Raw genomic sequence first — 27,972 nt, 5'->3', positions numbered from 1 at the left:
TTCATATAGAATCTGGAAATGCTGACTGATGTTCGGTGATAGAAGATCCAATAAATAGCTATTTTGAACCCAATAAGGGAATACTATATTTACTAACGTCAGCCACCTATATTTTATAAACGATTCTGTGTGAAAACAGTATGAAAACAGTGGAAGGCGGGAATTTACCATTCCAAGGCAGTCTAGTTGCCTTAATTGTTTGAATTAACATCTTTTTTATGTGTTATTACATATTCCAACCTCTTCCCCGCCAAAGCAATTACGTCATACTAAAATAACTACTGGTCTTATGTGCTCTTTTCTCAACTTGGTACCTTTTGCTTAGAATATCAAAGCAGAACTTTCAAAATCCAAAAATGACTACTAAAGCAAAGTTCCTTTAGTCTCTTCTACTAAAGCCTCAAATCTTAGAGGGATGGGTCTTATCTGGGCCAATCTGCCTATTTTCTATGCATAGCTACAAGGATTATTTATTATCTGATTCACTAAAACTTATTTGAACTTCTGCTTCCACTATCTCCCTAGGGAGTCTGTTCCATACATTTGCCAGTCAGCATCTGCTATTTTACTTAAAACATAAATGAATTTTCAAAGGAAAATTATTCTGTCCCTATTTAAAATTCAAATACTGTACTTTTTCAATTTCGTTTAAAACATTACCTTCAATACTCTCTTGTTGCAAAGAATTCCATGTCAAAATAACCCCCTGCATGAAAATATTTAATTTAACCTCTTTAACTCTTTCAGTGACAGTCCTGTGCTTATGCCCTTTCGTTATTGATTTACTAACTAGCAAGAATACATTGTCAAAACACAAAATACTGCAGATACTAGAAATCTGAAAACAAAAACAGAAGTCGCAAGAAACATTCAGCAGGTCAGGCAGCATCTATGGAGAAAGGAAAACGTTGACCCACTTTCCTTTCTCCATAGATGCTGCCTGATCTGCTGAGTATTCTCAGCGACTTCTGCTTTTGTTTTCAAGAATATTGTCACTAATTATCCTCTCAAATTTTCAGCATTCTGAAGACCTCTATTAGATCCTCTTTTTATCTTCTCTGCTCCAGTGAACAGTCCTAATTTTTCAACACCATAAGAACATAAAAATTGCTAGACAAAAGAAGTCTAAGGTCTATCCAGTTCACCTTCCACCATCTTAGCAGTCCCATGTGCATGTCATATCCCAAACTATACACTGTATTCCAAGATATTATTTGCTGAAATAAATCTATCTAATTTGCTTTTCAAAGAATCAACACTTTCTGCTTCTACCATCTTCCCATGCAGCCTGTTCCATACATTTACCAGTCAGCACTGCTATTTTACTAAAAATAGTCACCCGAAATAGTATCCTGAAGCTACTCACATACAGCAGAAGAGGTGTGTCGCTGCTAACTCCACATAGACTGATCAGAAATTGCAGGGCAATTCTGAGGTTATTGTTCCACTTTTCATTGTTTACCAGAGCATTCCAGGCATTTTCCATCTCTGATCCAGGAACTTCATCTCCATACTGAAAAGAGCATCCAGAAATATAGTTGTGTTACATATCTGACACAATGAAGCACAAAATAATTATTTATTCATCAGAATTCATATTATTAGGAATTATTTCACAATGAATTGCCACAACACTTTAGAGCTCCATTGTTTTATGGCAGAGAATTGTATAATTCAGATTCCCCAGTTGCTGACGTGCTGTTTCTGATCTCAGTCATGTCTAATGATTTTAATTGTGCCATTATTGAGATATGGCAAGAGAAAAAAGTATAACAGAGATAAAATGATTCAGGCTACCTCTTGTCCATCTTGTGGTAACTAGCTCTAATATAGAATACACATGCAGTACGTTGTTTTATCTGAGGAATGTGCATGCTGCTACCAATCTTAAAGATGGAAGAATATGGGATACCATGACATTATCAGAAAGAAAAAGCAGCTTCTTCCAGTATCCTGCGAACGAATCTCTGGATTAATCAGGCATTCACTTCAAGGCTGTTGCAGGACATGACTGCCGTAAATTGTAGGTGTGCTTTCCAACAAGATCAGTCACTAGACGTGACAGTTATTGTGAATCATTTTGAGGATCTTCAACAAAAATGCAATATGTTATCATTCATGCATCACGTTCTCTTTCAAGAACAAAGCACTAGTCACACACCTTAAATTAATGTTGGAAATATATTATTTCAGGTTAACTACCAAATTTGAATTGTTTCCTAAAGTTAATAATGAACAGATGAAGAAAACATAATACTCCACCTTCGCAGTCATATACATGAGGTTATTGAGAACCAGGGAAGTGGCCTGTGGTGAACCCCAGCCATTTCCCTTTAGCCCATAATCCACAGCTGTTCCATCTTCCTTGTACTGGGTTTCTTCATCAGGGGATTGTGGGTTTGATGTTACAGCAAGCAGTCCACCATCCACCAGCTCAATGTTACGAAGCCACGGCAGAAGATAGGTGAGCATGATTTGACGTCCATTTGGGTGCGTAGTTGGAAACCTCTGGCTAACCTCTGGTCAAAGAAATGTGAATAAAAACATGTAACCTTTCAGTGTATTCTGAAAAAATATACCAACATATACAAATGTAAAACTATGCATTGTCTAAAACAAATTATAGTTACTACCTGGAAAAACTGAGATATGATTAGATCCAGAATTTTAAGTGTGGAATCTCACAGAACTAAATGCTTTCAATGTGCAATATTTCTTGACAGAATTAAATTCTTGGAAATGAAGTGAAACAGAAATGGCGAAATAGACACTTCATAAAAAGGTACTTCAAGGAGCTAATTAATGTTGAATCTCTTATATAATTAAACTGAAATCTGAAATATTTTTTGTTATGAAGCTTTTACAGATGAAGAGTACCTGAAAACATTGGAAGAGTGAGCTCTGGGTACATTCTTGCCAATTCTTTTGACAGCTGAGAGAGTGATACAGAATACAGATGTGGTAATGGTCCATGTGTCCCAAACAGTATACTTTCGGGTTTCTGTTCAGCTACTTTCTTGGAATATAGGAACAGTTTTGCTTCTAAAATCTGAAAGGAAGAAACAGATGTAACAGAAATTAGTTTTTGTAACAGATTTAATCTGGGTACCCAACGACATTAGAGGACGCTATATCAAATCCTAGTACATGTGGGAATTGTTCATGTTTTTCTTATACCCAGGAAAATGATCCTACTTACTCTGTAAACTATCACTCACATGTGAATACAATATTCTAAAGTTATGGAGGCTGTTGTTAGCTCTCAAATTCTCCATCAGTTTGAGAATTCTGGCCGTACAGTGCTTGGCATGGTCGCTTCATTAGTGATTTTCTTCTCTATGGTATGCACCTCTTATGAACATTTTAGTGATTCATTTGTCATTGTTTTGCACATTTCCAAATCCTATGATTTGTTCTGCCACTGGCACCATTTACTTCTAAACATGTTGCCATCTTTTGATCTACCAAAGTTATGTTCATTGAGATCACAGGTTTTCTCTTAATCACAACAATGCAGTACAAATGCAACAGTTTGGGATATACCCTCAGGCTCTTTTAGGAGCTCCCGAGGAAATTAAATTTTAATTTAGAATCATAGAAATTTACAGCACAGAAGAAGGCCATTTCGCCCATTGAGTCTGCACCAGCTCTCAGAGTATGGTATTTATTCAATCCCACTGCCCTGCCTTATCCCCATACTCCTTAAAGCCTCTGTCTCTCTTATACCTATCTACTTACTTCTTGAAACCCACAATGGTCTCTGCCTCTCCCAACCTTACAATTTCTTGTGATTCTTTGAACATGATTTTCCGGCATTTATCTCTGCAACACCGCCACTGCCTCACCCCTCAGGCTGCCGAAACCCTCACCCACGCATTCATCACATCAAGGCTTGATTACGGAAACTCTGTCCTCATCGGCCTTCCCAACTCTTCCCTTCACAAGCTGCAGATCATCCAAAACTCTGCAGCTCGTGTATTCTCGCACACCAGGCTCCGTGACCCCATCACTCCCACCCTCGCTCGACTCTGGCTCCCCATCCCCCAGAGGATCAAGTTTAAGATCCTCGTCCTCACTTTCAAGGCCATCCATGGCCTTGCCCCCTCCTACCTCTCTGACCTGCTGACGTTCGGCAGGCTCCAGTCTGCTCGATGTCTCCCGCCCAACCCGCCCTACCATCGGTGGCCGGGCTTTCAGCCTCTCTGCCTGCACACTCTGGAACTCCATCCCATGGTCCCTTCACCTCGCTTCCTCCCTCGCTTCCTTCAAGGCCGGTCTCAAGGCCCTCCTCTTCGATTGTGCCTTTGGTCGCCCTCCCACCTCTCTGCCTTCCCTCCCCCTACGCCAGCCGTCCCCCATGCTCGGGTCCTGACCCCTGACTGTTCAGTGCTTTGGGACGTCCTCCTGACGTGAAAGGCACTCTATACATGTAATTTTGTTGTTGTTGTTTTTGCAAGTCTAAAGAAGAGATTCTATCTCTTACCATCCATCCATTTTATCTAGTGATCCTCATCCTCACCTACAAGGCCATTCACGGCCTTGCTCCCTCCTACCTCTCCGATCTACTATCCCCCTATCTACCTGCCCGTACCCTCTGTTCCTCTGGCTCCGGTCTGCTCCACATCCCCCGCCCCAACCGCCCTACCATCGGTGGCCGGGCCTTCAGCCCCTAAGCTCTGGAACTCTATCCCCCAGTGCCTTCGCCGCCTCCTCCCTTTCCTCCTTCAAGGCCGGTCTCAAGACCTTTCTCTTTGACCGTACCTTCAGCTCCCCTCTCGACTCTCTACCCCTTCCTCGCCCCCTCCCTTCCCTCCACTCACCCTGACCATTTCCCCCCTGCTCGGGTCCTGACCCAACTGTACAGCGCCTTGGGACGTCCTCCCGATGTGAAAGGCGCTCAATAAATGGAATGTTGTTGTTGTTGTTGCCTTACTGTCTAGTTTAAAATTGAATGTTTTGATCTGTAACAGTGCTAAAACGGCCTTAAAGTAGCTTGGTGTTCTCTTTCATCAAACTTTCATCTTCAATATCTCTTTACTGTCTATAAAACAGATGTCTGTCCAAGGCATAAATAATGTTCCCATAATTCGGTAGTCTCTTATAACACCCCTATTCACTCATAGACAGAAGGCTTGTTACAACACATTGAGGCTTGTTAAAAAACATTGAGAATTTGGGATTTAAACTTCAACACTTTTTGTTGATAATTGTTTGTTGAGTTTGAATTAAAGACTTTATTTTGCATCGTTGTGTTAATCTTAAATAACATTAATTGTGTTAAACAAAAATGAATTATCAATTCATAATACCTGGATTTTATTTGATAAGTTACTCACAGTTTTGCAAAGGCCTGGCAACAACTATTACACCAATGAGATAATTCTATTGTTAAATGGAAAGATATTAATGTAGTAGTGAAGGGAGTATTTCCCTTGAGACATCCTGCTGACATGAAATATGCTATCTAAATGCAATTTGTTGCTGTTATTGTGTATTCATAATACATTCAAAAGATTAAACCACAGGACAATTGACACTCAAGTTGAAGACTTCGGGAGAGTAACATGACATGAAGAACACTTAATACAATGCAAATTGCTGATTGGAACTTGATTCGATCAAAGCATCAAAAATAATTAAGATTTGAAATACAATATATTACCTGCAGGAGCTGCATTGAGATTTCATAAATCTCCCTGTCGGTGTCAGACGCTTTAAAAAGTACCAGGTTTAGAAGTGTCACTATATCGCATGGGTAGTTCCTATGAAAAAAATTAAAACAGTTTTATTTTCAGATATGCTGAGGCAGCAGGGTGAGAAGCCATAACATATTGAAAACATAGGGAAACAGTAATCAGGTAACAAAAAAAAGTAATATGTAAATATCACAAATGTCAGACATGATGGTATCTTGGTATGCGCAAAATGTGCTCGACATTGTTCAGCAAAACTGAAGTATTTTACCTGCTTCCGCACACAGTTGCAATGGCTTTGAAACAGCCAGATGCTAGCTGGCGAGAACCAGTGTAGCAGCGATCTACAGCCCAGTTGAAAAGGTTCACTTGATCTGGGTTTAGTTCTAGCAGTAAGATCACAACTTCACACCCAAGCTGATTGACCTACAATATCAAATGAAAAAAAAATCTGTATTACATGCATAATATGTACAGTATTTAAAAATGGTATTTGATCAATAAATTACTTGTTTTAACATTTCGAAAGCTTTCCACTGCTTGTCCAGCTGGGACCATCCCATCCATTAGGGATTTGCCGTTCAGTGTTAAAAGGAGCTGATTGGGAAGAATCCCTGTCCCTAGTGACCAGTCTGTCCCAAGTCCTGCTGATGAGCCAGGCTGGCTGGTGTGTTATTAGCAGTGTCCTGTGTATTTTGTGGGTGTCAGTTGTGCACAGGAATGTCACACAAACAGCCATGGAGTGAGTGACCAATTTTATTTGGGGGATTTAGGGCCGAGTCCAAAAATAGATAAAGGAATTCCCAGGAATAGTATTGCATTATATGTTATATATGCTTCAAGGTCATACAAAATGTCTATGATCTCTCAATTTAAATTCCAATTTACATTAATTTGTATCACAAAACATAAAGATTGCCAGTTTTTAAAAAAATTTAGTACTTTAATAATAATATACTATAATAGTAAGTTTTGGCCAGTATCACACATGTTTATATGTATGGTTATATATGTATTATTACATATATATTATGTATTATGTATGGTTATATAAACATTCCATGCAACTTGTGGAACTTGACAATCACTAGAAAATTAAACTAAGAATTTCTTACCCGTAGATCATGACATGCCAAAATATTATCTAACCATTTATAAAGGTAACCATCTGGAGAGAGACCAACATTGTCAAACACTGGCCCACAGCAAAGTACAGCTGACATTGCCTAGTAGAAAAGACAAGAGAAGGACATTTTAATATGCAACTGCTCCAGCTCAATCACAATTATGTTTACAATAAACAGTTCAAGCCACAGGATATGCAGATACTTGTTTTGTTTTACAGCAGATTGATTCAATCTGATATTATAGCAAATAGAACTAAAAGTATCTTTTACAATTTCTTTACAACCTAAAACACTCTAAGGTAGCAATGAAACATTCAATTAAATCCCTCTTCATTATTTTTAATTATACAATAACTTTTTTTTTAATATAAATAATGCAACCCATCTTACAATTTTCAGCCTGACAAACCAGACATTTGTTGAAAAAGTGAATGTTATTGAATAGTACTTGTAATGTTTAATCTGCAGATTGTACAAAACAATATAATGTTACAGGCACTGTGGCTTCAAACAGTTTCAACAACTAGTTCAATCCTCCTACAACACCAGAACACATTACTTTGAAATATTGTAAATAACTCATAAGTCAAAGAAGCTTGCAGGCTTCATGAACTCAGATGATCCTTCAATTTTGATTTCCAACTTATATTTCAAACACATTGTTGTACTTTTGCCACATCATCTTAAGCCAGAATGGGCAGTATCTGCCAAGTTGTATTTTCAAATATAACTAACCCATACTTTGGACATTTTATTGCCAAACGCATAGAAGGCAGCTACTTTGAAACTGAACGTTTTGTACTCAAGGAAAAGGCAATGTTTGTTTCTTTTCTTCCTCTAATTTTCGCTCTTAACCTTCTTCTTCTCTTTCTTTGAAGAGTCGATCAATGGGGACTCAATGACCTCTGATAACTCATCTAAGTCAGAGCTCTTGTACAGTATAGTGAGTTCTGGCGGATGAGATTTTTTTCTCTCTATTTCAGACTGTGGATGATGCTGCCAATTTGCCAACATTTATTATCCATCTCTGGATAATCAGGGGGGGCTTAGTCTTTACTCAACTGTGCACATGTACACACATCGGGGGACAACGAATAATAGAAGTATTCCTTCCCAGCAGTTGGGTTGTTGAAGCCAATTGTAAGACCTGCACAGCTGGAGCATTCTTACTCAGCACAGAGACCATAGATCGAATCTTCAAACATCCTTCGACTCTTTGACTCACGACTACTTCAATATGCATGCAAGACTTCTTGAATTTGCCCTAATATAATCATTACACATTAAAAAACGTATCTAGCAGAATGTATTACAATTTTTCATTTGGGAAAATCATGTGGTAAATACATTGTTACAGGTGTGTGAAGGAAACGTATTCAAGAGGGTTCTCTGGAATTACTGAATGGTTTGGTTCTAGAGTAGACCGAGGCTGTGCATCAAGAAAAGATTAATGATTAAGTGAATGTGGCAAAGAGTGAAAATTAAGCTGTGGTGTTTTATGACTTTGTAGGAACATGGGGAGATAATTAATGGATGCCTGTTAATAACCCTTAAACTGCTGCATATCTGGGAAAATGTTCTGTACATTTATAGCTCAAGCCTGGTAATACTATAAATAATCTGAAAATAGATGAGTATTTTTGAAGAAAGGATTTTGATCAGCTAAAAAATGTTGAGTTTCCTCCCAACATAATGATTTGATATTTCACTGGTGGCTGTCAGTCAATCATGAATTCATAAAGTCTCATCCAAATGCAAAAAAAAGTTAATAGTATTAATCCTTGTACTTGATATAAAATCCCGACATGGGATTTGAATCCTCAACCTTCTGACTCAGAGGCAAGAGTGATAACAACTGAGTCAGTTAAAAATAATATTTTTTGAACCAAATCCATACAAAAAAAGCTTATTGGATGATTTGCCAGGAAAATTTGATGTGAAATCAATTAGATAAAGGAGAACATACCTTTAATGCACAGTACTGGTATCTTGTAATTTGGTGGTTTCTGTCACTATAACGATCCAGAGGAGTAAACATGACACTAAATGGCCCTGCCCACTGGCTGAACAAGATGAAGAGATGATGACGCAAACTCTGTTGTGGAAATAGGAATCTGCGATGATGTACTACAGAGAAAAAAAAATGATAAATCTCTGCTGATCAGGTCAAAAGCATTCTGATCAAAGAGAAGACACATGGCAGAACTATAGGAATGACTAAGGACTAAATACTAAATCATGTCAATGTCATCAGTTACATGCTTCAGATGACAAATAAGGTCTCTTGAAATGCAACACCCTCATGTTATTTTAGACAAAATTGCTTTCACAATTAAGGCTTTGTAGTGATATTGCTAGGCTATGTAATACTGCTAGGATGAATGAATTACAGATCTCTGACACTGATTTTACCCCATACAATTTTTTATGCATTACAAAGTTTTGGATCAGTATAACCATAGTAATGTCACTATAACATGGTAATCAGTAGCAAACCATAGAAACAGTTTTTTAAACTTTTTTTTATTTCACAAGAATAATAGAGTTGGAAATGTTTCCATCAACAAATTTGTCAAAGGTCATTTAACTGACATGTCTCTCGAATACATGTCTTATTTCTTATTAAAGAGAAAAAATGCTAGCCTGTCTTGGTGGAGCTAGAACTGTATTTAGAAAAGTGAGCAACAGGACATGTACACTGGAAAATATTGGTACCCCTGAATTTGGGAAATATTTAAAGAAACATGAACTCAAATTGAAATAATAATGTTAGTTTTGTACAAACAAAATGGTAGGAAGAGCATATACAACTGTAATCTTGAAAAAGATCTAAAACTCGAGCATATGTGTGAGATTTTGTGTTTGTGCAGGTGCAGTTTTGGGGCAGATTTCAAGTTGCTTTCAGGACTACAGCTAATTATGCACAGCAGAGACGTATTTCTTTTAGGATTTTTTAATATAACATAAGCAAAAGTAAATTAACTAAGCAAGGAAATGTTTTAATGAAATATTTACTGCAGCAACATTAAACAATGCACATTAACATAATCATCTCTCAGTGTAGGAAAGGATCAACATATATAGAATGACTTTACCTGGAACACACTGAATCAAATTGGCTACCATTGCGCTAAAATGGGCTCGAATGTCTTTTAGGATTTCAACATCTTTGTCATTTTCTGCCTCCAGCAGCATCCTGGTTAGATCAACATATTCCAAGAACAAGGCTCCCAGTGCCAGAGTATCTCTTTCTAAAGCTCCATTAGTACTGGCAAGGAAAAAGAAGGCAGGTTAACCTGCTGCTGTTGAAACCTAACATTTATTTATAAAAGCTAAATTTGTAAATCACAAAACATATCCAAACATTTTCATTTATTCTAAGCAAAAAAAGCCAATGGACTTTCAAACCTTTAATGGTGAAATGCAGTGTGGTTTTGTTAAAAACATGAACTTGATTTGATGCAAAATATCTTCACGGATATTTTGGAGTTTTGGCTAGCTTTGGGTCGCATTACAGCTCATTGTCCCAAAAAACATCCTTTCAAAAATGTTTATACAGGTGCAATATTTGTTTCCTTTGGGAGCAGAAAGCATCTGAACCTTGTACGTATCCGTTCTATATATACTATTGAACACTGAATTATGTGGGACCTCAGCACTAGAAATGTTGCTAAATGTTTCCTTTGCAAGATGACTTGCACACTTACTTGTCACTTATAACACCAGCATCAGCGAGGAGTTCAAATATCCTTAGCAGCTGTAGTCGCAATAAATCTCGACGCTCACGACGCTTCTTGTTCTAAAACAGACACAGAAGGCAGAGAATACAGGCTGAATAGTAAAATAACATTAATAATTGTTGCATTTGATTTTTCGTTTGCATTTGGTATAGCGCTTTTCACATCGGAAGTTCGTCTCAAAGCGCTTTACTTAATTTACTCTAATGTGTAAGTGACTGTGTATTCTGCAAGTCAATCAGATAGTGGAGATGCATCTAAGAGGAAACTAGAACTTCACTTGAGGGCGAGAGGAATGGAAGAATCTGGGAGAGAATGGGTAAACACTCATGTGGAGTATGAACAGCACAGACTGGTTGGACTGACTGGCCTGCTTCCGTATTGCACATTCTTTGTGATCTTTGAAATTACTAGGAATTCACGCACTTCCGTTCCATATACATATATGATACCACAGTTGGGAGCACTTGAAGTCAGCTGGTTGTGAGATATAGCTCCACGTCAGAATTTTAAACGCATATTCCATGTTGACACTCCAATCCAGTGGTGGGGGAGAGGAGAGCTGCATTGGCGGAGGTACTGTTCTCCAGACACAATAATAATTGTGTATTTGTATAGTGCCCTTTACACGGGGCAGAGCCTCAGAGCACTTTGGATGGTGGACCATGGCACTATTTGAAAAAAGAAGGGAGTTCCTTCTGGTCTCCTGGCCAACTATCCTCCAACTAAAAATGGTTATTCTCTTCATGGCTGCTTGTAGGACATTGCTATGCGTAGATTGGCTGCTGTTTGCCTACAAATACATGGTGCTTTGAGATGTTTAAGGCGTTTTATCAAATGTAACGATTAAAAAAAAGCTAACAAACAAACCTCTGGCCGACGTTCAAGGGCTTCCTTCATCAATGGATGTAGCTCTTCAACTAATTCCCTGTAAGAGAAAAATAAAATTGTTTGATAGCGTTTGTAATGCTCCTCAACCTAAGAGAGCATTTGAATCTTGTGAAACTTATGTTTGTTTAAACAACAACTTGTATTTGTATAGCAGGTCGAACACCTATCAGGAAGGCAAAGGAGGAGATAAGAATAACAACAAAATTACATTTGTATAGCGCCTTTCATGTCAGGAGGACGTTCCAGGCGCTGGTTTGGGATAACTGTAGGCACGGTGGAAAAGATAGGTTAAAAAGCGGGATTTAAAGGCAAAAAGAGAGGGAATGCTATGAAAGTGAAGAAGGAGGGAGTTCCAAAGGCTAGAAGTGTAATAGCTGAAAGCTGGTAGTGATGTGGAGGGGACAGGGGAGGCACAGCAAGCCCGGGTTAGGCAATCGGAGGGGCTGAACAGAGGAGCGGGAGGAGAAGATCACAGAGATAGGGAGGAACTAGGGAATAAAGGGTTTCATAGGTGATGATGACCTTGAAATTGATCTGTTAGGAGACAGAATTTGTTTCGGGTGAAGATATGGGCAGTGGAGGTTTGAATGGTGGAGCTAGGGCGACCAGTGAGAAGTGCATTTGAAAAATCCAAGTGTGAGGGAAAAAATTATAACAAAAATTATGATCAGTTATAATTTACTGGGAAGTTTCATAATTAGATACAGATTCTTCGATACCTTAGCCATGAACGAAAACCCATAAACAATATAATTTAAGCAATAATACAATAGAATATAAATTTACATTTACATAGTACTTTTCATGACGGGAGGACGCCCCAAGACGCTTGTATAACAGCTGTAAAATATATGATAACCTTCTATTCTTACTGAATTTTCCTTATCAGATCCTTTGTGAAAACTGAGGTAAAGTAATAATTTAGTATTTCCGCCATTTCCTTATTATCTGCTGTGAGCTTCTCCCCTTAATGGACCTATCCTACTTTAATATTCTTTTATTGCATTTTCTTTTATACCCTTGCAAGTCTGTCTTGAGTGAGGTATTAATAATTAAGTTATTGTCTACAGGGTCATAAAAAATGAAAATTTGAATCCTTGCCTTAATGTCTAGAGAAATACAAAAGTAGGGAAGAAATGTTAAATGTGTACAAAACTTTGGTTAGATCACATTTGGAGTACAGAGTGCAGTTCTGGTTGCCATTTTACAGAAAGGATATTGTAGCAATTGAGAGAATGCTGCATAGATTTACTAATATGTTACGAGAGGAGAGAGAATATAGCTACCAAGAAAGACTGGTCAGGTTAGAACATTATCTCTCTGAACATGAGTTGACTGATAGCGTACCTAATGGAGGTGTTTAAAATTATAAAAGGAATTGGATAGTCTGTTTTCACCTTCCAAGATAAGGAAGATAGCATAAGCATTAGATAGCCACTTACAGATGAGAAATGGAGTTTAGAAAGAACATATTTATGCGGCGGGTGGTGACAATGCGAAACCCACTGTCAGACACTGTGGTTGAAGCAGAAAGCATCAACATATTTAAAAGGAAACTTGATGCATGCATGAGGGAGAAGGGAACAGAAGAGGAGAGAGGTGGTTAGGAGGCTTGGAGGTTCATGTGGAACAGTCAAGATACAATATAATTTACACATATAATGATTTTCATGTCACAAAGCTTAAACAATTCTTACTCGGCACCGGAGCTGAAGGTGGGAGCTGAGAGGGGGAGGTGGGGGGTTGAGTAAGGGAAAGATGAACAAAAACACAGTAAAAGAGGTACGTTTTGAGATGTACCTTGAAAGAGGGGAGGGAGTGTGCAAGTCAGAGTTGGACCTAATGCCCTTCTTCCGTGCTGTAACAGCTCATGTAATTTTATCAAAGAGCATATCAATATTAGCATCTGTTTTGAAAATTGAACAGCTGCAAAAATTATAATCATCACCAACATCTGTTGCTGTCTAGTTATTTTGTTCTTGAAAATTAGTTTTAAAAATGAATGTTTCTGACCTCATTAAGGAAATGTTCTCGGAGGGTTACTCAACCTGAATAGAGTATACGACAGCTTTCAAATTAAAAATTCTCTACCATTTCATTTTTCTATTAACATTTTAAATTCCACGCATACATTGTAATTATTGTCATTATCAAACCACAATTACCACAAACACAAATTGGTAACACATTAACTCTTGAACTTTTAGTTCAAAGTTCTTTTCCATGTCTTTTATTTTTCTCCTTATGTTTTCTCCATTGGGATGCCCTTTTATGCAGCTGCCTTCACTGCATACATTACAAATCGTTTTTAACCGTTAGCAATGTTTAATAAATGTACAGGTCCGCTCTAAATAGGTACCTTCTGGATTCCATCTAAGTCAACCATTTTGAAGCATGGTTAGGAAGCTGGAAGATGAATGGAACATATGTTGATTTTCATCAAGCTGCTTGTCTCACTGCCAGACTAAAAGTTTACATCAATCAACTAACCATTCCATGAGCTTAAACATCACAAGTATTGTCATCAAGTATTGTCTTGAACAATATTGAGGTGACAATATTGCTTTTTACAACTGTGCAAATTATGGTACCAGTTTTGAAAAGGAAATTGATGAAAAGAAGAATTTATGTCATTTAGACAAAATATGCTTTAGTCCACACCCTGGAACAGTACTAAGCCATACCAACCTGTAAAATATAAAAGGGAATGTGGAAAGGGTAAACAAGTGGGATTAAATGGATACTTCTTTCAGAACTGGCACTGGGTCAATAGATGCATTTATTCTGTAAAATTCTCTGATTCTCTGAATGTTCCAGGTTTGATTTATGTTAGTTGATCCTACTCTGGGTTGCAGTAGACCTGAATGTTCTGGAGTAGAATTGATCGTGATCAAATGAGCCAGTGCCTTCAGAAGAGCGGATAAAATTGTTGCAATAAAATAAAAAACAGGATTAGTTCTAGAAAAGACAAATATTGATTATTGATAGATAACCATAGTTTCCAATTTGAAATTAGAAAGGTAAACTTTTTCTTTAAATAAAATAAACAAAATCTGTTAAACTGTGAGATCAGAAGACGACTTGGTGTTGTGTAAATGAAATTCATCATTATCATTCCAATAAAAACTGCACGGGTAGCATTAAATATCTTGATGTGATTTTTTTGTTACTGAAAATCTGGCAGAAAATTGGTTCTTAACGTACCTGAATACAAGAGAATTTGTCCTTCCAAATCCGAGCACCAGTGATTCTGTAATTTCTATGCTCTCAACACGCATCAGAGGAACAAGCTGCTTCAACAGCACTGCCACGGATGGTGTTCCAATGACCTGGGTGATGACAAACAGTGTAACTCTAAAGCATATCAATTAAATCTGTAATTTCAGAGTAAAATAAAATCATCTTTTCACTCTTCACCTCAATAGCAATTCAATACTTCACACACAAAAAAGTGCAGTCAATTATATTTGTTTAAATCAGTGAAAATGGCTCACTTTTAATTTTTTTTGTTTTTGTTAATTTACTGTTTTTGTTTCCTGTTTTCCCATAGGATTCTACCTTCCAACTTTTGTGGGAGACGTTATTTGCATTAGATGTGGATAGTAAGTCAAACTGCTCTATAATATACTGTGTCAGACGTGTGATTCTTAGGAGTGCAGAATGCGTGGAAGATCCCACTCAAAATTCTCGTACACATTTTTCTTTAATCAACATTTAGAAAAATAATTTACCATACCCTCTTAGACAAGATATAAAATATTAAACTAAAATAAAAACTATTTGGGTGAGGGCCAAGCCCACACTTTGCTCAATCTGGCAAACTGATATGACTTATGTGAGCAAAACGCAGAATACCACAGATGCTAGAATCTGAACAAAAACAGAGAGAGCTGGGAAAACTCAGCAGGTCAGGCAGCATCTATGGAGAAAGGAAAGTGAGTCAACGTTTCAGGTCCACAACCCTTCGTCAGAACTGGGGCATGTTGGGAGGGAGAGGCTTTTAAGGACAAGTTGAGAGGGGGAGGCAGGACAAGGACGACAAAGACGACAAAAAAGAAGACAAAGGAGAGATTGTAGAGAATGTGTTAGTTGATGGGTTAAAGAGGTGAAAGTGGCATAAAACAAAAGGGGGGTTGTACAACAAAAGGGGGTGGGTTGAAACAAAACTGGGTAGGAGAGGTGTTAATAGTGCATGACTTGTGTGAGGTTTATTGTACCACAATATTTGTGAATCAACATTTATTCTGTAGATAAATAAAAATTATACAACACATTTGTGATTTTTGGATAGAAATGCTACAGCAATGCAATAGATTACCAGATCAGAAAACATTCATTTACTCCCTTATTACCTTGTTATCGTAGCTGGAGCTACCATCAGGGGTTGTTGCCATGATTTCTGGAGTTGAAGCTCGGAGGTGGCCAGGACTCATGATACTTGGCTTTGCAACTCCAAAACAAAGGATAAGATAGTTCCTCCAAAGGGTCACATAGTTATCTGCGCCGCTTGATGTACTCACTTTCTTCGTGTACATAGGACTACTGAAAATAACAGGATGTTAGACATTTTAATTCCAAAATTTGTAATGATTCTAATTAATATTAAGCACTTTTATTAAGAAAATCAATCCCTCAAATATATTGTCAGCTTGTGATTTATATTTAGATTAACAAATGTAAAGTAGAGAACAATGTTATTCGGGCAGAGGTTATTGTCACAAAATTACAGTGATTTCAAAACTAAGCGCAACTTACTTGGGATCAATGTGTGGCATCAACAACTGCAGCCTGGTAAAGGCGTATGGCCAGGCGTAGCTAAGTGCAGTTGGGCAATGCTTCGGGAGATTCTCCAGTCTGAGGAAACTGAAGAGGCACAGAACCCAGGGATCCTTCACAGACTGTGCAAATATCCAGACATGAGAAGGGCTCTTCACATCATAATGGCTGTTAACCAAAACTGCATTCCATTCTACCAGCCACTGTAAGTCACCATTGTGTCCAAAGGGTAGAGCAGCCTGCACAGAATTATGAGTATTAGTATTAATTATGTTGAAACCAATGTTAAGACTACATCTACGTGTTCATATTCAATACAGTGTCTTTCCTCAGTGATGATCTATGTGCTTATTCTGAGTTTATGCTGAGTGGCTTCAATCTCCGAAATCTACAGTTCGGAATCTCTCTATACTTACCGAATCTGAGACTGCGACATGGATGAAACTCTCCAGGATGGATGAACTCAATTGATCCATGACTTCAATCATTGGTTTATCATCATCCTACATTTGGAACAACATTTGTATCAACATGAGTATACAGAAAAAAGCTTGCAAAGTTAGATACTTCCAAAATATAATCATTACATATTTAAAAAAACATACATTAAATTATAGTAAAAAGCTATATAAATGAGCACATTTTTGATCATTTTATAGTTGATCATTTAAAACTGTCAGGATTAGTGAATATTTTAGTTTTACTATTTTGTATTAAGGTTTATAATCTATTTTGGTTTGTCTACTTTAAAAAGGCATGATAGTATAATATATGATGGTTGTGTCGTTTTACCACAACTAACAACACTTTAATTTCTGGTTGCAAGTTGAATTCCCATTCCAGGAATTAACCTTATTATCTAGGCTGACAATCCAGTGCAGTACTGGGAGTACTGAGTATTGGAGGTGCTTTCTTTCAGATGAGATGTTGAAGTGTGGTCCTATCTGCTTGTTCAAGTGGATGATAACGATCCATAACACTCACCTACCTCTCATGCCGGTTGGTGGGATATTGCTGGCACAAGTGACAGCTATGTTTCCTACNAAAAAGGCACCACACTTGACAGCAATTATTTGTGTAGCACATAGATTTGTTATGATGTGATAAAAGTATTATAAAAATGCAAGTTCTTTCTTGATCACTGTCCGCACATTAATATTCATTATAAATTATATTGAAGTGGCAAAGGAAAAATAAAAACCCATACCTCTGATTGTCCTAAGACGGAAAACAAAGCCCGAACTTCCCTCAGGATAGAAACAGCCAGCTTTCGTGTTGCAATCTGACAACTGCACAATAAAACGAGGGCAAATCCTTCCACAGCATGCAGCACATTTGAATGAGGACTTCTTTCCTGTTGAAGTAGAAGATGTGATCCATTTGAAATCATCTGGATAAAACTAAATAAGTTCAATGTATTCTAAATGTTCATGATAAAATATTCTAGTTTCATATATAATCTAATCATTTCAGGTTAGGTTTTGAGCACATGCCACTCTATGTATTTTTATTCCAGAGTGTAAGACATTTCTGAAGAATATTGCAACCTGCAAGTTATGGTATATTCATCATTAGATGAGTTTGTAATTTTCACGTCCCTCCAGTTTTCTAACAAGGACTTTACAGTTTACAAGGGTGACTGAATTTTATTTTAAGTTTGTTACAATGTATGGATTTTGAGGCCAGGGAAATCCTTCTTACATGATAATAAGATTTACATTTAAGTCTGATTGAGAATAACGTAATCTCCATAAGCATATTGAATGATAATCAACAGAAAATAATATTGTCAAGGTATCACACATATCTGATAGTTGTCAATATTATTAATAATTTTGTGGTAGAACTACATACTCTGCAATGCTTTTACTTAGTTTTAATTTCAATTGATTTGTGGATATTTTTATTTAAATGTGTACTGTTATGATGAGTTGAAGAAATGACTGAACCAGAAAGTGTGAGAAAGCAGCATTAGTATCAGTGCAGATACATCTTGGTCTTGCTTCAGTTGTTTGTTAACCGTTAGTGAGCTGATGTGTATTAAATATCAGGGTGCTATTTTCTATATTGTCCCCATGTTCACCATTGTAAACTTCAAAGTTTAATTTTACCTCTGTTGATAATGATTATACAATCCTGGGCTACAACCAACTACTGACTTTCCTTGCTTATTCTGGATCTTAGTTTTTAACTGGATATTTTGAGCCAGAAAAACAAAACATTTAAAACTGTTGCTGCCATCTTCCGAAATGTATGGTGGGGGAGAGAAATAAATAAAAGCAACCAAGTAGGTTTCAATTATATTTTTAGGATTGGTTGAAAATTTATTTTAGAAAAGGTAGAAAATACATGAAAAAACTAATTTAAAAGACAGAAAGAGAGAATAGAGAAGATTAAAAAAAGATTTTGCTCACAGTTAATTCACTTTACAGCGCTTTGAGGCGTCTCAACGACGTGATCAGGTGGTATATCAAATGCAAGGATTATTATTGTTATAGAATTTAAAGAGACAGTAAATGCAAGCAAATGTTTTTAAATGATTTATTTTAATTTGAATTACTTTATGGTTTGGCTTGATATTGCAGTGATAAAGCTATTTCCCATGTTTGAATGGCTTTATCTTTATATTAATATTCTGTCAAAGTAACAAAGATCATGACATGTATCTACAGGATAGGATCAATCATACCTCGGAAGTCCTTAGTCTTATATGGTCTTGACTCTTGCCTTGAGTCTGTATTGCGAGCTTCCACTGAGAGAGCAAATGTACCAGCAATTTCAGTGAGCCATCGAGAAGGCTCTGGTGTGTGTCATTCACCTCCCGAAGTAAGAAGTTAGTGAAACCAAACAATACATCTTCTCTCCAGTCAGCAAAATCAACAAGTAAGCTCTGAAGAGAGTTTTGTGCAATATGACGCAGTTCATCATCCATGTGGATAGTGAGCCTAAAGTAGAAATTAGAAAGTTTTTTTTAAACAAAATGCTGTTGGTCTACCACAGTGGAGATATTAAAAGTCATGCTTCACTTCACCTCTGCTGGTAATGATTATAAAGCACAGTTCAGATAAAATTAACATTGGTTACATGTGTGTATCGTATTAGTACTCTGTGTATGTATCTTCATATCTCACTTTAAAACATAGCTCTTCGACCAAGCGATGATCACCTCCCCCTTTCCTACCTCCTAGCTCAACTTCCAAACCCGCTAATGCGAAGTGTTCCAAGTTATTCTATGCACTACAGAAAAGCCAGTTATTGTTGTTATACTTGATATTATAAACTGGATGCTTCAAGCCATTAGTGGAGCTGTCTCGCTTCAAACATAATAGCATTTTGCCTGAACAACAGACCACGTTCCCATTACATGCTGTAATAAATCAAGGATCAATGGTTTTGTCGCATAAGTCAGACCGATTGACTGCACATTTTACTCAGTTGTTACATCATATAATCACTTCTCTTAGCACTTAAAAGTGAACAAAGTATGTAATGTTTTACTAGCTAAGTTGATAATTTGCTTTGGCTTCCACTTCAAGTTTAAAGGGAAGGCATTTTGGCCTGACAGCAAACCATTTGAAATCTCAAAATGAAATTAGGCAATAAACATACCAGCCAGCATGAATATACTTTTGCTCTAATTCTATGTGTTTAGCTAATAGAAAAACTGCACCTTGCCAGTAGGTCAATCAGTTCCAGCTTTGACATTCCGTCAGGTATTATTCGTGGAATGGCAGCCACACTGGTCCTAAAAAGGTCAATTTTAGGTTTTCTTTCGCCCCTAAGACAAAAACAAAACAACACTGATAATTTCCAAATGACTTACAAAAACAGACACTGCATTTATTTCATTATTTCCATCTTTGAGAGTTAAGTTGTCTTCCTCAATTACCTTTAGTGAAGATTTGCTTGTTACAGTAACGCTTGCTACAACTAATGAACAATACTTGTTAAACACTTTGTGTGACCAGTTTTTAAAATTAATGTAATGCACACAACAGGCAATTCACTTCTGAGTAATAATAATATACTTGCATTTAGATATTTTTTGAAAAATGTATTTTTCAAATTCCACGAAGACACTTGCAATTGAGGTTTACCTGAACTTCAGATTAGCTACAGTGACAGATGATTAGTAATGTCTCTGTTATCTGCGGTTTTATAGGAGATTGGGTCAAACTATAGGTGGCTGAGTTGGAAAGCTCGGCTTCAATCTGCTGATTTTTTTTATTTTTGGACAATTGAGTGTCTGACACACACCAACACCAATTGAGCTATTCAGTGTTCAACAAATGAATGAAAAACCTTTGAATCTGACAATTAATAAAACAAGATTGGGTGGCAAATGTGGAGAAAAACACCAGCACAAACTTGTTGGGCCAGAAGTGCTGTAATATTCTATCATTTTGCAGAGCAGACAGTCATAATAATAATAATAATCCTTGCATTTGATATAGCGCTTTTCACGTCGGGAGGACGTCCCAAAGCGCTTCACAGAACACACTGTAAAGTGAACTGACTGTATATTTGTGGGCGAACGCGGCAGCCAATTGCGCACAGCAATGACCCACAAACAGTCGTAGATTTAAAATGACCAATTTATTATTGTTTTTGGTTTTGGAGGGATTATTATTAGGCTCTGTGTGGAGTAAGGAAACTTGCCCAAGGTTTCGCCCTCTGCCTGGAATTGAATTCAGGTCTCTCGCTTGCAAAGCGAGTGCTCTAACCACTGAGCTACAGGACTCCAAATGACACAGTACAAACCATGTGCATTAATCCCTAGAAATGAATAGATTGGATGGGAGACCTACATAGTTAGAAGATGCTCAAATGCAAGGATTATTATGATGCTTCATTCATAGAATGAAGAAAACCAAACAACTAATTAATTGTACTTTCTTCCTCACTCAGCATCCTCCACCAAGGCAGCAGAACAAGAGGGAACAGCTTACAGTTCTGGAGAGCCATGTTAACCTCAGATTTTTTATTGAAGGTGCAATTATCTGTCACTTCACAAATATAATTTGACATTTATGCACTCAAATATGGGTGTGGGCAATCGTTTCACTGCCTTTCACAAATGAATGACAGCAGATGGTTCTTGCTTGCTGTTGGCTAACCATTAACATTCCTTAGAACTTAGTAAATCCTTGTGCCACATCACCAATGGGCTGAATAGGTTCAAATTTGCATTCAGCTTTAATAAGCTGTTTGTTGAACAGGGTGTAACTTTACTTTTGTATCAATATCTCAGAACTGAATTCTGCCTGTCTTATATGCCTAACTTACGTGATCATGTCTTCAGGTTCTTTGTTCAAAATCTGTACATTGGTCAACATCATGCATCGCCCAACTTCTTTATCGAGGTGTCTCAGGATGCTATCCAGGGCCTTTCGTAGTTGTGGGTAGTACAAAGACATGCCTGTTGGGTCAAGGGAAAAAAGATGCATTTAGATTTTTTTTTAAAGCAAGTCCATTGTTATTGTCCAATTTAAATTTTTCCTTCTCTAATAAAGCGATAAATCTGTCCTTCTAAATTGTGAGAATGCACGGGGAAGAAATGTAATTATTATCATCAGACCAAAAATGAGGTCAGAAGTAGTCACTAGTCCCTGATAGGACTTGGGGGTCAAATGTCCCCTTTATCAGCAGAAGCCAGGCATAAAGCCATCGTAAAACTGGTTCACTGACCCCTTTCTTGTTATTGATTGTGTAGATTACATGGGCCATTAGCTTACTTGTTGTGGAGTCCTGTACCTCCTGATTGGCTCCCGTCAGCACCTCCACACCTCAGGCGCTCACAGCACCACCATCCAAGGATGCATATTCCACCTTACTAAGCCAGTCCAGAACCTTGGCATCTTGTTTGACTTTCAACTATCCTTTCTATCTCATATCCGTGCCATGACCCGCTCTGCCTTCCTCCACCTCATCGCCCGACTCCACCACTGTCTCACACCACAGGCCGCCGAAATCCTCATACATGCATGCATAATATCCAGGCTTGATTATGCAAACTCCCTGCTTGTCGGCCTCCCCAACTCCTCCTTCCATGGGCTGTAGATCATCCAGAACTCTGCAGCCCGCGTCCTCTCCCACACCAGGCTCCTTGACCCTATCACCCCCATCCTCGCCCGACTCCACTGGCTTCCCATCACACAGAGGGTACAGTTCAAGATCCTGCTCCTCACCTTCAAAGCCCTCCATGGTTTTGCTCCCCCCCACCTCTGCAACCTCCTTAACCTCTACGAACTTATCCGCTCCCTCAGCTCAGCGGGCTCCGGCCTGCTTCACGTCCCCCGGCCCACCATCCCGCAGTACCACTGCCTCGCCGCGTCCCTTGCCTCCTTCAAGACCCATCTCAAGACCCTCCTCTTTGACTGTGCTTTCGATCACCCTCCTTCCCTCCCTTAAAAAAAATGTGGTCACTCAATCCATGACTGTTTATGAGACACGGCTGTACACAAATGTTTGCCACGTTTCGCCCACATAATATACAGTCAATTCACTTTACAGTTTGTAAACGTCACAAAGACATGATAAGGCGCTATATAAATGCAAGGATTACTATTATTTGTTCGGGAAATTGTCACTTACCTTATTATAGCTTATTTCACCAAGTGAAGGTAGCCATACCATATTTAATTGTATTTTTTTTACCAATTTGGAATTTTATTAATGTTTTACAATGAATAAGGTGTTGTATTTGCAGAAGTTTATTTTTACTGTGATTTATTGCACAAAACGATTACACGTTAGAACTCACCTATCATTTTTGCTTCGTCTTCTGTTAGGGTTTTACTTAAGTAGGTCTTCTTTACTCTGAGCGTGTTGCCAGATGGGAGCACAGCTCCTGTATTAGGCATTGGTGGTTCCCCATCCTTCTGCTGCAGGTTGTCAGCAACCACAAGGAAGGCTCTCAAACCGATGTTCATTCTCTGTGGAATATATTGTGTGAGTAAACTTAACTGATAATAAATATTAATAATATTGTTTGCATTTGATATAGCGTCTTATCACGTTATTGAGGTGTCTCAAAGCGCATCACAGGATATACTGTAAAGTGTAGTGACTGTTTATTTTGTAGGCAAATATATTATTTCCTTTATTTGCAAGGGCGAGGATTAAAATGAAACTTGTCAATTATCATATCAATAAATTATTATCTAGTGTTATACCATTCCAAGACATCAAACCATTTATTTTTAGTTTCCACAGAATTTTGCCTAATGGGAGTACAGCTCCTGTAATAGGCATTGGTGGCAGTCTGTCAGTAACCATGACAGATTACATTTCATTTAATGCATTTTCCAGGGGTTAAGTGCTTAACTTGCTGTGTATCATTTTCAAACTTTAAATCATAGTTTGTCACACTATGTTTTTATGAGCTGCTTTTATGTTAAAGCTCAATTGCTAGGAAACATTTTACTGACAAATTTAAAAGATTCAGCAGAGCCCTGCTATAACCCAGCTGGTTGGGAGGAGGGGGTGGGAGAAGCATAAAATACCAGCTATCAAGGGGAGGAATTGCTAGTCAGTGTTTCCACATTTACAGTGCATATACACAGAAAGACAGCTGGCTCCATCAGCACTTCAAAGCACTAGCCGGCGGGCAGGAAGCCAATTTGACTGACTTCCAGTTGATCAAGTCACTGCTGATGTTACTTCCTGTGCACATTTTTTTGTGGGATAAATGAACATCAGAGGCCAACCCAATTTGAAGTGAAATCGTGTTATAACAAGGCCCATATTAAAGTAATGCTTTGCTATTAAATAAATGACTATGCTTCATTCCATTTTTGCTGCTTTCTAACTTCAGATTGAACTATACTGATNAAAAAAAGTATTAATTTCTTCATCCAAAATTTGGAGATTTGATAACATTAAGAGCAGTCTTCTTTGTAAAATAAAACAATTAAAACCTATTTCACCATGTTTTTAAATAAACAGCAATAAAATGACATCAAAACACAAATTGCGCAATTTAGTTAATGAAAAATGTGATAGCAAACATAGGTAGGAAAGGAAAGTTTGTAAAAAGACTGCAACACATATGTCATGTACAAATAATGGTGTGCATCACAAGGCATTTATTTTTAATAAAACCANTTTTTTCTGATTTTTGACACTGATCACAATTAAATTTGTTTCCTAGAAATACCATGTAATGTAGAGCACAGGCATTTTGATTAAACCATGAGAGAAAAATTGTCTTTTGCATTTTGAACTTTTCAAAATAAATTGAAAATGTCACTGCATTGTCAATGAGAACAAAGGGCATTTCCTAAGGTAAATTTTAATTATTATCTATGCCAAGAATCTTACATTAAAAAATCATAAACAATAAGTACCTCAGGATTCAGACTGAAGGTTTTTGGTGACTTTCCAACACTCAGAAGGTCAAATATGACTTCCTTCATAGCAAAATCGAGTCTTTCCTGAAAAGAGGAAAGCACAGTTTTAATGTTATTTTAAATCAAAGTCAATATCAATACATTTCCTGTAATACATGGCAGAACAGAATAGTTGGGATAATCAGCAACAAAATCAACTAACACATGCTGCAAAGAACATTACTTTGTTCATTTTTATCAAATTTAGACTGTCAAACATTCTGCACATAGAATTTAGATCTTATAATAATAATAATCTTTGCATTTCCTTGCATTTGATATAGCGCCTTATCACGTCTTTGAGACATCTCAAAGCTCTTCACAGAATATACTGTGAAGTAGGGTTTTGTGAATACCGAATGTCGGATCTCAAATGATACTGGGGCCAGGGATGCTTCCCATTCAGCTGCTGTTAACCATGCAAGCCAAAGGCCTAACAGGTAGGCTCTTCCTAGTTGGACAAGCAGTGGGAAGTCTCCAGACAACCAGACAATGTTCACAATGGCAAGCTATGTGGTTTTAGCTGGTAAAACTCAAGCACCTCAATGAACATTTTGGAGTCACCAAGCTTGGCTCTTGTTAACCTGCATCTAAGACTTTCTGGAATTACTTAAGCCGGGCACATCTCTCTGGGGGAGGGTGTGTGCATCATTCCACCTCCCCCAAAATCCGTAGCTGCAGAATCGATTGATATGTTTGAAAGGGAGGTAAAGAGATACTTGGTTAGTTGTCATATTGAGGAATATAGAGAAAAGGGAGGGAAATTATGTAATAGAATGGCAGAATATAAGATTGGCCAATCCATGTTCAATGACCGAGCTGGTGAGGGCCGGGCCAGGGGGGCAGTTGATAGGTGTCCGAAAACACGGCGTAAGAGGAAGGTCTTGAGGCAGACCTTGAAGGGAGATACAAAGGCACTCTGGGATGGAGTTCCAGAGAGTGGGGGCGGAATATTTTCAAAAATTAAGAATATTTTACACATTCGGCTTAATTTAATCAGTCACTGAACAATTTTAAGATAACTAACAGCAATAGGTATATTAGTAGAGCTGTACTAAAACATGACACCCTTTAGATAAATAAAGAGACTCAATCAATCAGGACACTGTGGTGTCTGTAAAGCAATATTTCCCTACCTGGGCAATGAACTGAATGATTTTTACAAAGATGTTGAGAGGCATATCTCTTGGCACAACACTGCGAGATCCTTTGGGAAAAAGCGTTGTGGTAATGCTTGCAAGTCGACTGTAAAGAGAAAGACAGATAGACAGTTGGCAGAGTTCTATTAATAATAGTAATCCTCATTTGATATTGAGCCTTATTACCTCTTCTAGACATCTCCAAGCGCTTCACAGAATATACTGTAAAATGAATTGACTATTCTCTCAAAACAAATTATTCAGTCTTAATGCAGATTGCATTACAATGGCAACTAATGACTTTATTGTTCATTACTGTTATTTTAAATGATGAATTTGCAAAAGTGAAATTCAAAATATTTGCAGAATAATGACATTTAAATGCCCTGAATTTGAGCTTTCTGTTGCAAGGAGTCTTGAGTATTTTTGGATAATTTCATAAAGACTGCATAAGATAACTTGAAAGCTGCAATTATTTGTTCACTTAGAGAAGATTGAAATCATTGGAACGCAGGCCGACCCATTAAATATAAGCAAATCACTTTTTTTTTTTGTGAAGAGATAAGAGTTCTGCAAAGTCCAGCATAACTGACATAGTACACTTAAAGGCAGAATTCTGTTACCTCTGTGTTACATTATTGCTTTCACATTTGATCCTTATCATGTAGACCCACAACAGTCTGTACAGCGATTCCAGTGCAACTCGAGCCATTTTGGGATCTCTATTCTGGAAAAATATATAAAATTGTTAGCTTCTTGGTCTATATATGCAGCTGATTCCAAAGGGAAAAGTTATATTTAGACTACAATTGCTACTTTCTAAGTAAGTGTGTACTGAGTTAAAGTGAATAGCCTCTTTCAAATGTTTACTCAGCCATTTTGCACAGCGAATGAACAGCACATAGGCTGAAGCAGTGGTGTACACAGAGCAACATCGCATATGAAATGCACCTGTACCACAATGTCTACAAATAAAGTGAAATCTAGGAAGTAAGATCACTTACCATGTTACCTGTTAACATAGTAATTGTACTTTGGATTGATCATTGATAAAAGTCATATAGGTACAATACTATGGAACAATAGTAGGAATAGTTTTTACAAGAGAAAATATAGATGGTATATGGTTTGCCCCGAAACTGGGGTGAGGATGTGTAGCAAGCATTCAATTTCTTCAACATTAAATAATTCTAAAAATTTGATAAGTTGATTTCAATAAAATTTGACGATCTTTTAAGTGATTAGTGAGTTTGAAAACTATATAATCCAGCTCGGTTTCACTTAATTGTAGCAGAAGTATATTTAAACTGTTTTCTGCTAGCCTTTTGAGATAAAACTTTACAAAATATAAAATAATCTATTTTATGTCATCTTGACATTAGACCCACTCTAACAATGAGGCAACACCCTTTAAGACCAGATTGTTTTTAATGTTTTGTTCTCATCACTTTCTCTCTAAGGAATGATGAATATCTACAGGCTAGAAATCTAACTTTTTCTTTATTAAAGTATTAAAGTATCCTCCACTTAGCACAAAGATTGCATAGAGTCGGAAGTTCAGAGGAGAAAGGTGATTCAGGAATTTGGTCACGTAAGCCAGGCATTTAGGCCTAGGGACATTGATCCCTGGGGAAAACACAGGATCTCTTTACTAGTACAATATGTATTATATCAGTGTACACCTCGTCTCAATTCTCCTTCTGCTTCCATTAATTCAGTCCGAGCAAAGATATGTAAACAAACCAAGTCATCTGGGTGGGATGGGAATTGTAGGCAAACACATGGAATGGGTGGGAAAGGAAAAATCTGTCTGTCCTGTCAGACAATGTTCCAGTACTCCATATGTCCACAAAGATTACAGCAAAACTGGTTAACATCACAGGTAAAAAAAAAAATACTTTGTGGGAAAGAAAGTGTGAGCCATGTTTTCAAGACAAAATTTGTTCGCACATTAGGATTATTTATCACACCAGGTTTCTTCCTGAAAAGAGCAAGTTTTATTTGACCATGATAAACCAGTTCTGCGGTACCTTACTCCTGTGGACTTGGCGCAGGGGACTGCTTGATAGTATTAAGCCCTGGGCAATCTAAATTTTTTAGCAGAATATTATAAAAACTACAACTTGCATTTATACAGCGCACCTCCAGCCGACCGGGCAGTGTCCCAGAGCACTTGACAGTGGTGGAGTAGGACACCGAGCCAGGGGGAGGGGGTGGTG

The 27,972-nt window shown here is 37.6% G+C and overlaps 1 protein-coding gene across 4 annotated transcripts in view; it reads right to left on the bottom strand.

Moving 5' to 3' along the window:
• The window catches only part of fryb (furry homolog b (Drosophila)), a 155,798-nt gene that overhangs the window by 51,698 nt on the left and 76,128 nt on the right, over positions 1-27,972 (bottom strand). For all 4 annotated transcript variants that reach the window (XM_007891283.2, XM_042334582.1, XM_042334583.1 and 1 more), the window contains exons 12-33: positions 26,377-26,480; positions 25,751-25,859; positions 24,573-24,659; positions 22,988-23,159; positions 21,511-21,643; positions 19,895-20,002; positions 18,914-19,169; positions 17,432-17,578; positions 16,641-16,727; positions 16,204-16,463; positions 15,801-15,990; positions 14,653-14,777; positions 11,428-11,485; positions 10,528-10,619; positions 9,916-10,088; positions 8,787-8,947; positions 6,809-6,919; positions 5,965-6,119; positions 5,663-5,762; positions 2,878-3,049; positions 2,263-2,519; positions 1,367-1,513 (exon numbers count right to left, since the gene is read on the bottom strand). In XM_007891283.2, coding sequence (XP_007889474.1) covers positions 1,367-1,513; positions 2,263-2,519; positions 2,878-3,049; positions 5,663-5,762; positions 5,965-6,119; positions 6,809-6,919; positions 8,787-8,947; positions 9,916-10,088; positions 10,528-10,619; positions 11,428-11,485; positions 14,653-14,777; positions 15,801-15,990; positions 16,204-16,463; positions 16,641-16,727; positions 17,432-17,578; positions 18,914-19,169; positions 19,895-20,002; positions 21,511-21,643; positions 22,988-23,159; positions 24,573-24,659; positions 25,751-25,859; positions 26,377-26,480 — 3,204 coding nt within the window. The remainder of the gene's footprint in view (positions 1-1,366; positions 1,514-2,262; positions 2,520-2,877; positions 3,050-5,662; positions 5,763-5,964; positions 6,120-6,808; positions 6,920-8,786; positions 8,948-9,915; positions 10,089-10,527; positions 10,620-11,427; positions 11,486-14,652; positions 14,778-15,800; positions 15,991-16,203; positions 16,464-16,640; positions 16,728-17,431; positions 17,579-18,913; positions 19,170-19,894; positions 20,003-21,510; positions 21,644-22,987; positions 23,160-24,572; positions 24,660-25,750; positions 25,860-26,376; positions 26,481-27,972) is intronic.

The sequence above is a fragment of the Callorhinchus milii genome, unplaced genomic scaffold, assembly GCF_018977255.1.
Source record: "Callorhinchus milii isolate IMCB2004 unplaced genomic scaffold, IMCB_Cmil_1.0 Scaffold4, whole genome shotgun sequence".
Lineage (NCBI taxonomy): Eukaryota > Metazoa > Chordata > Chondrichthyes > Chimaeriformes > Callorhinchidae > Callorhinchus > Callorhinchus milii.
This window is presented reverse-complemented; position numbering and strand designations above follow the sequence as displayed.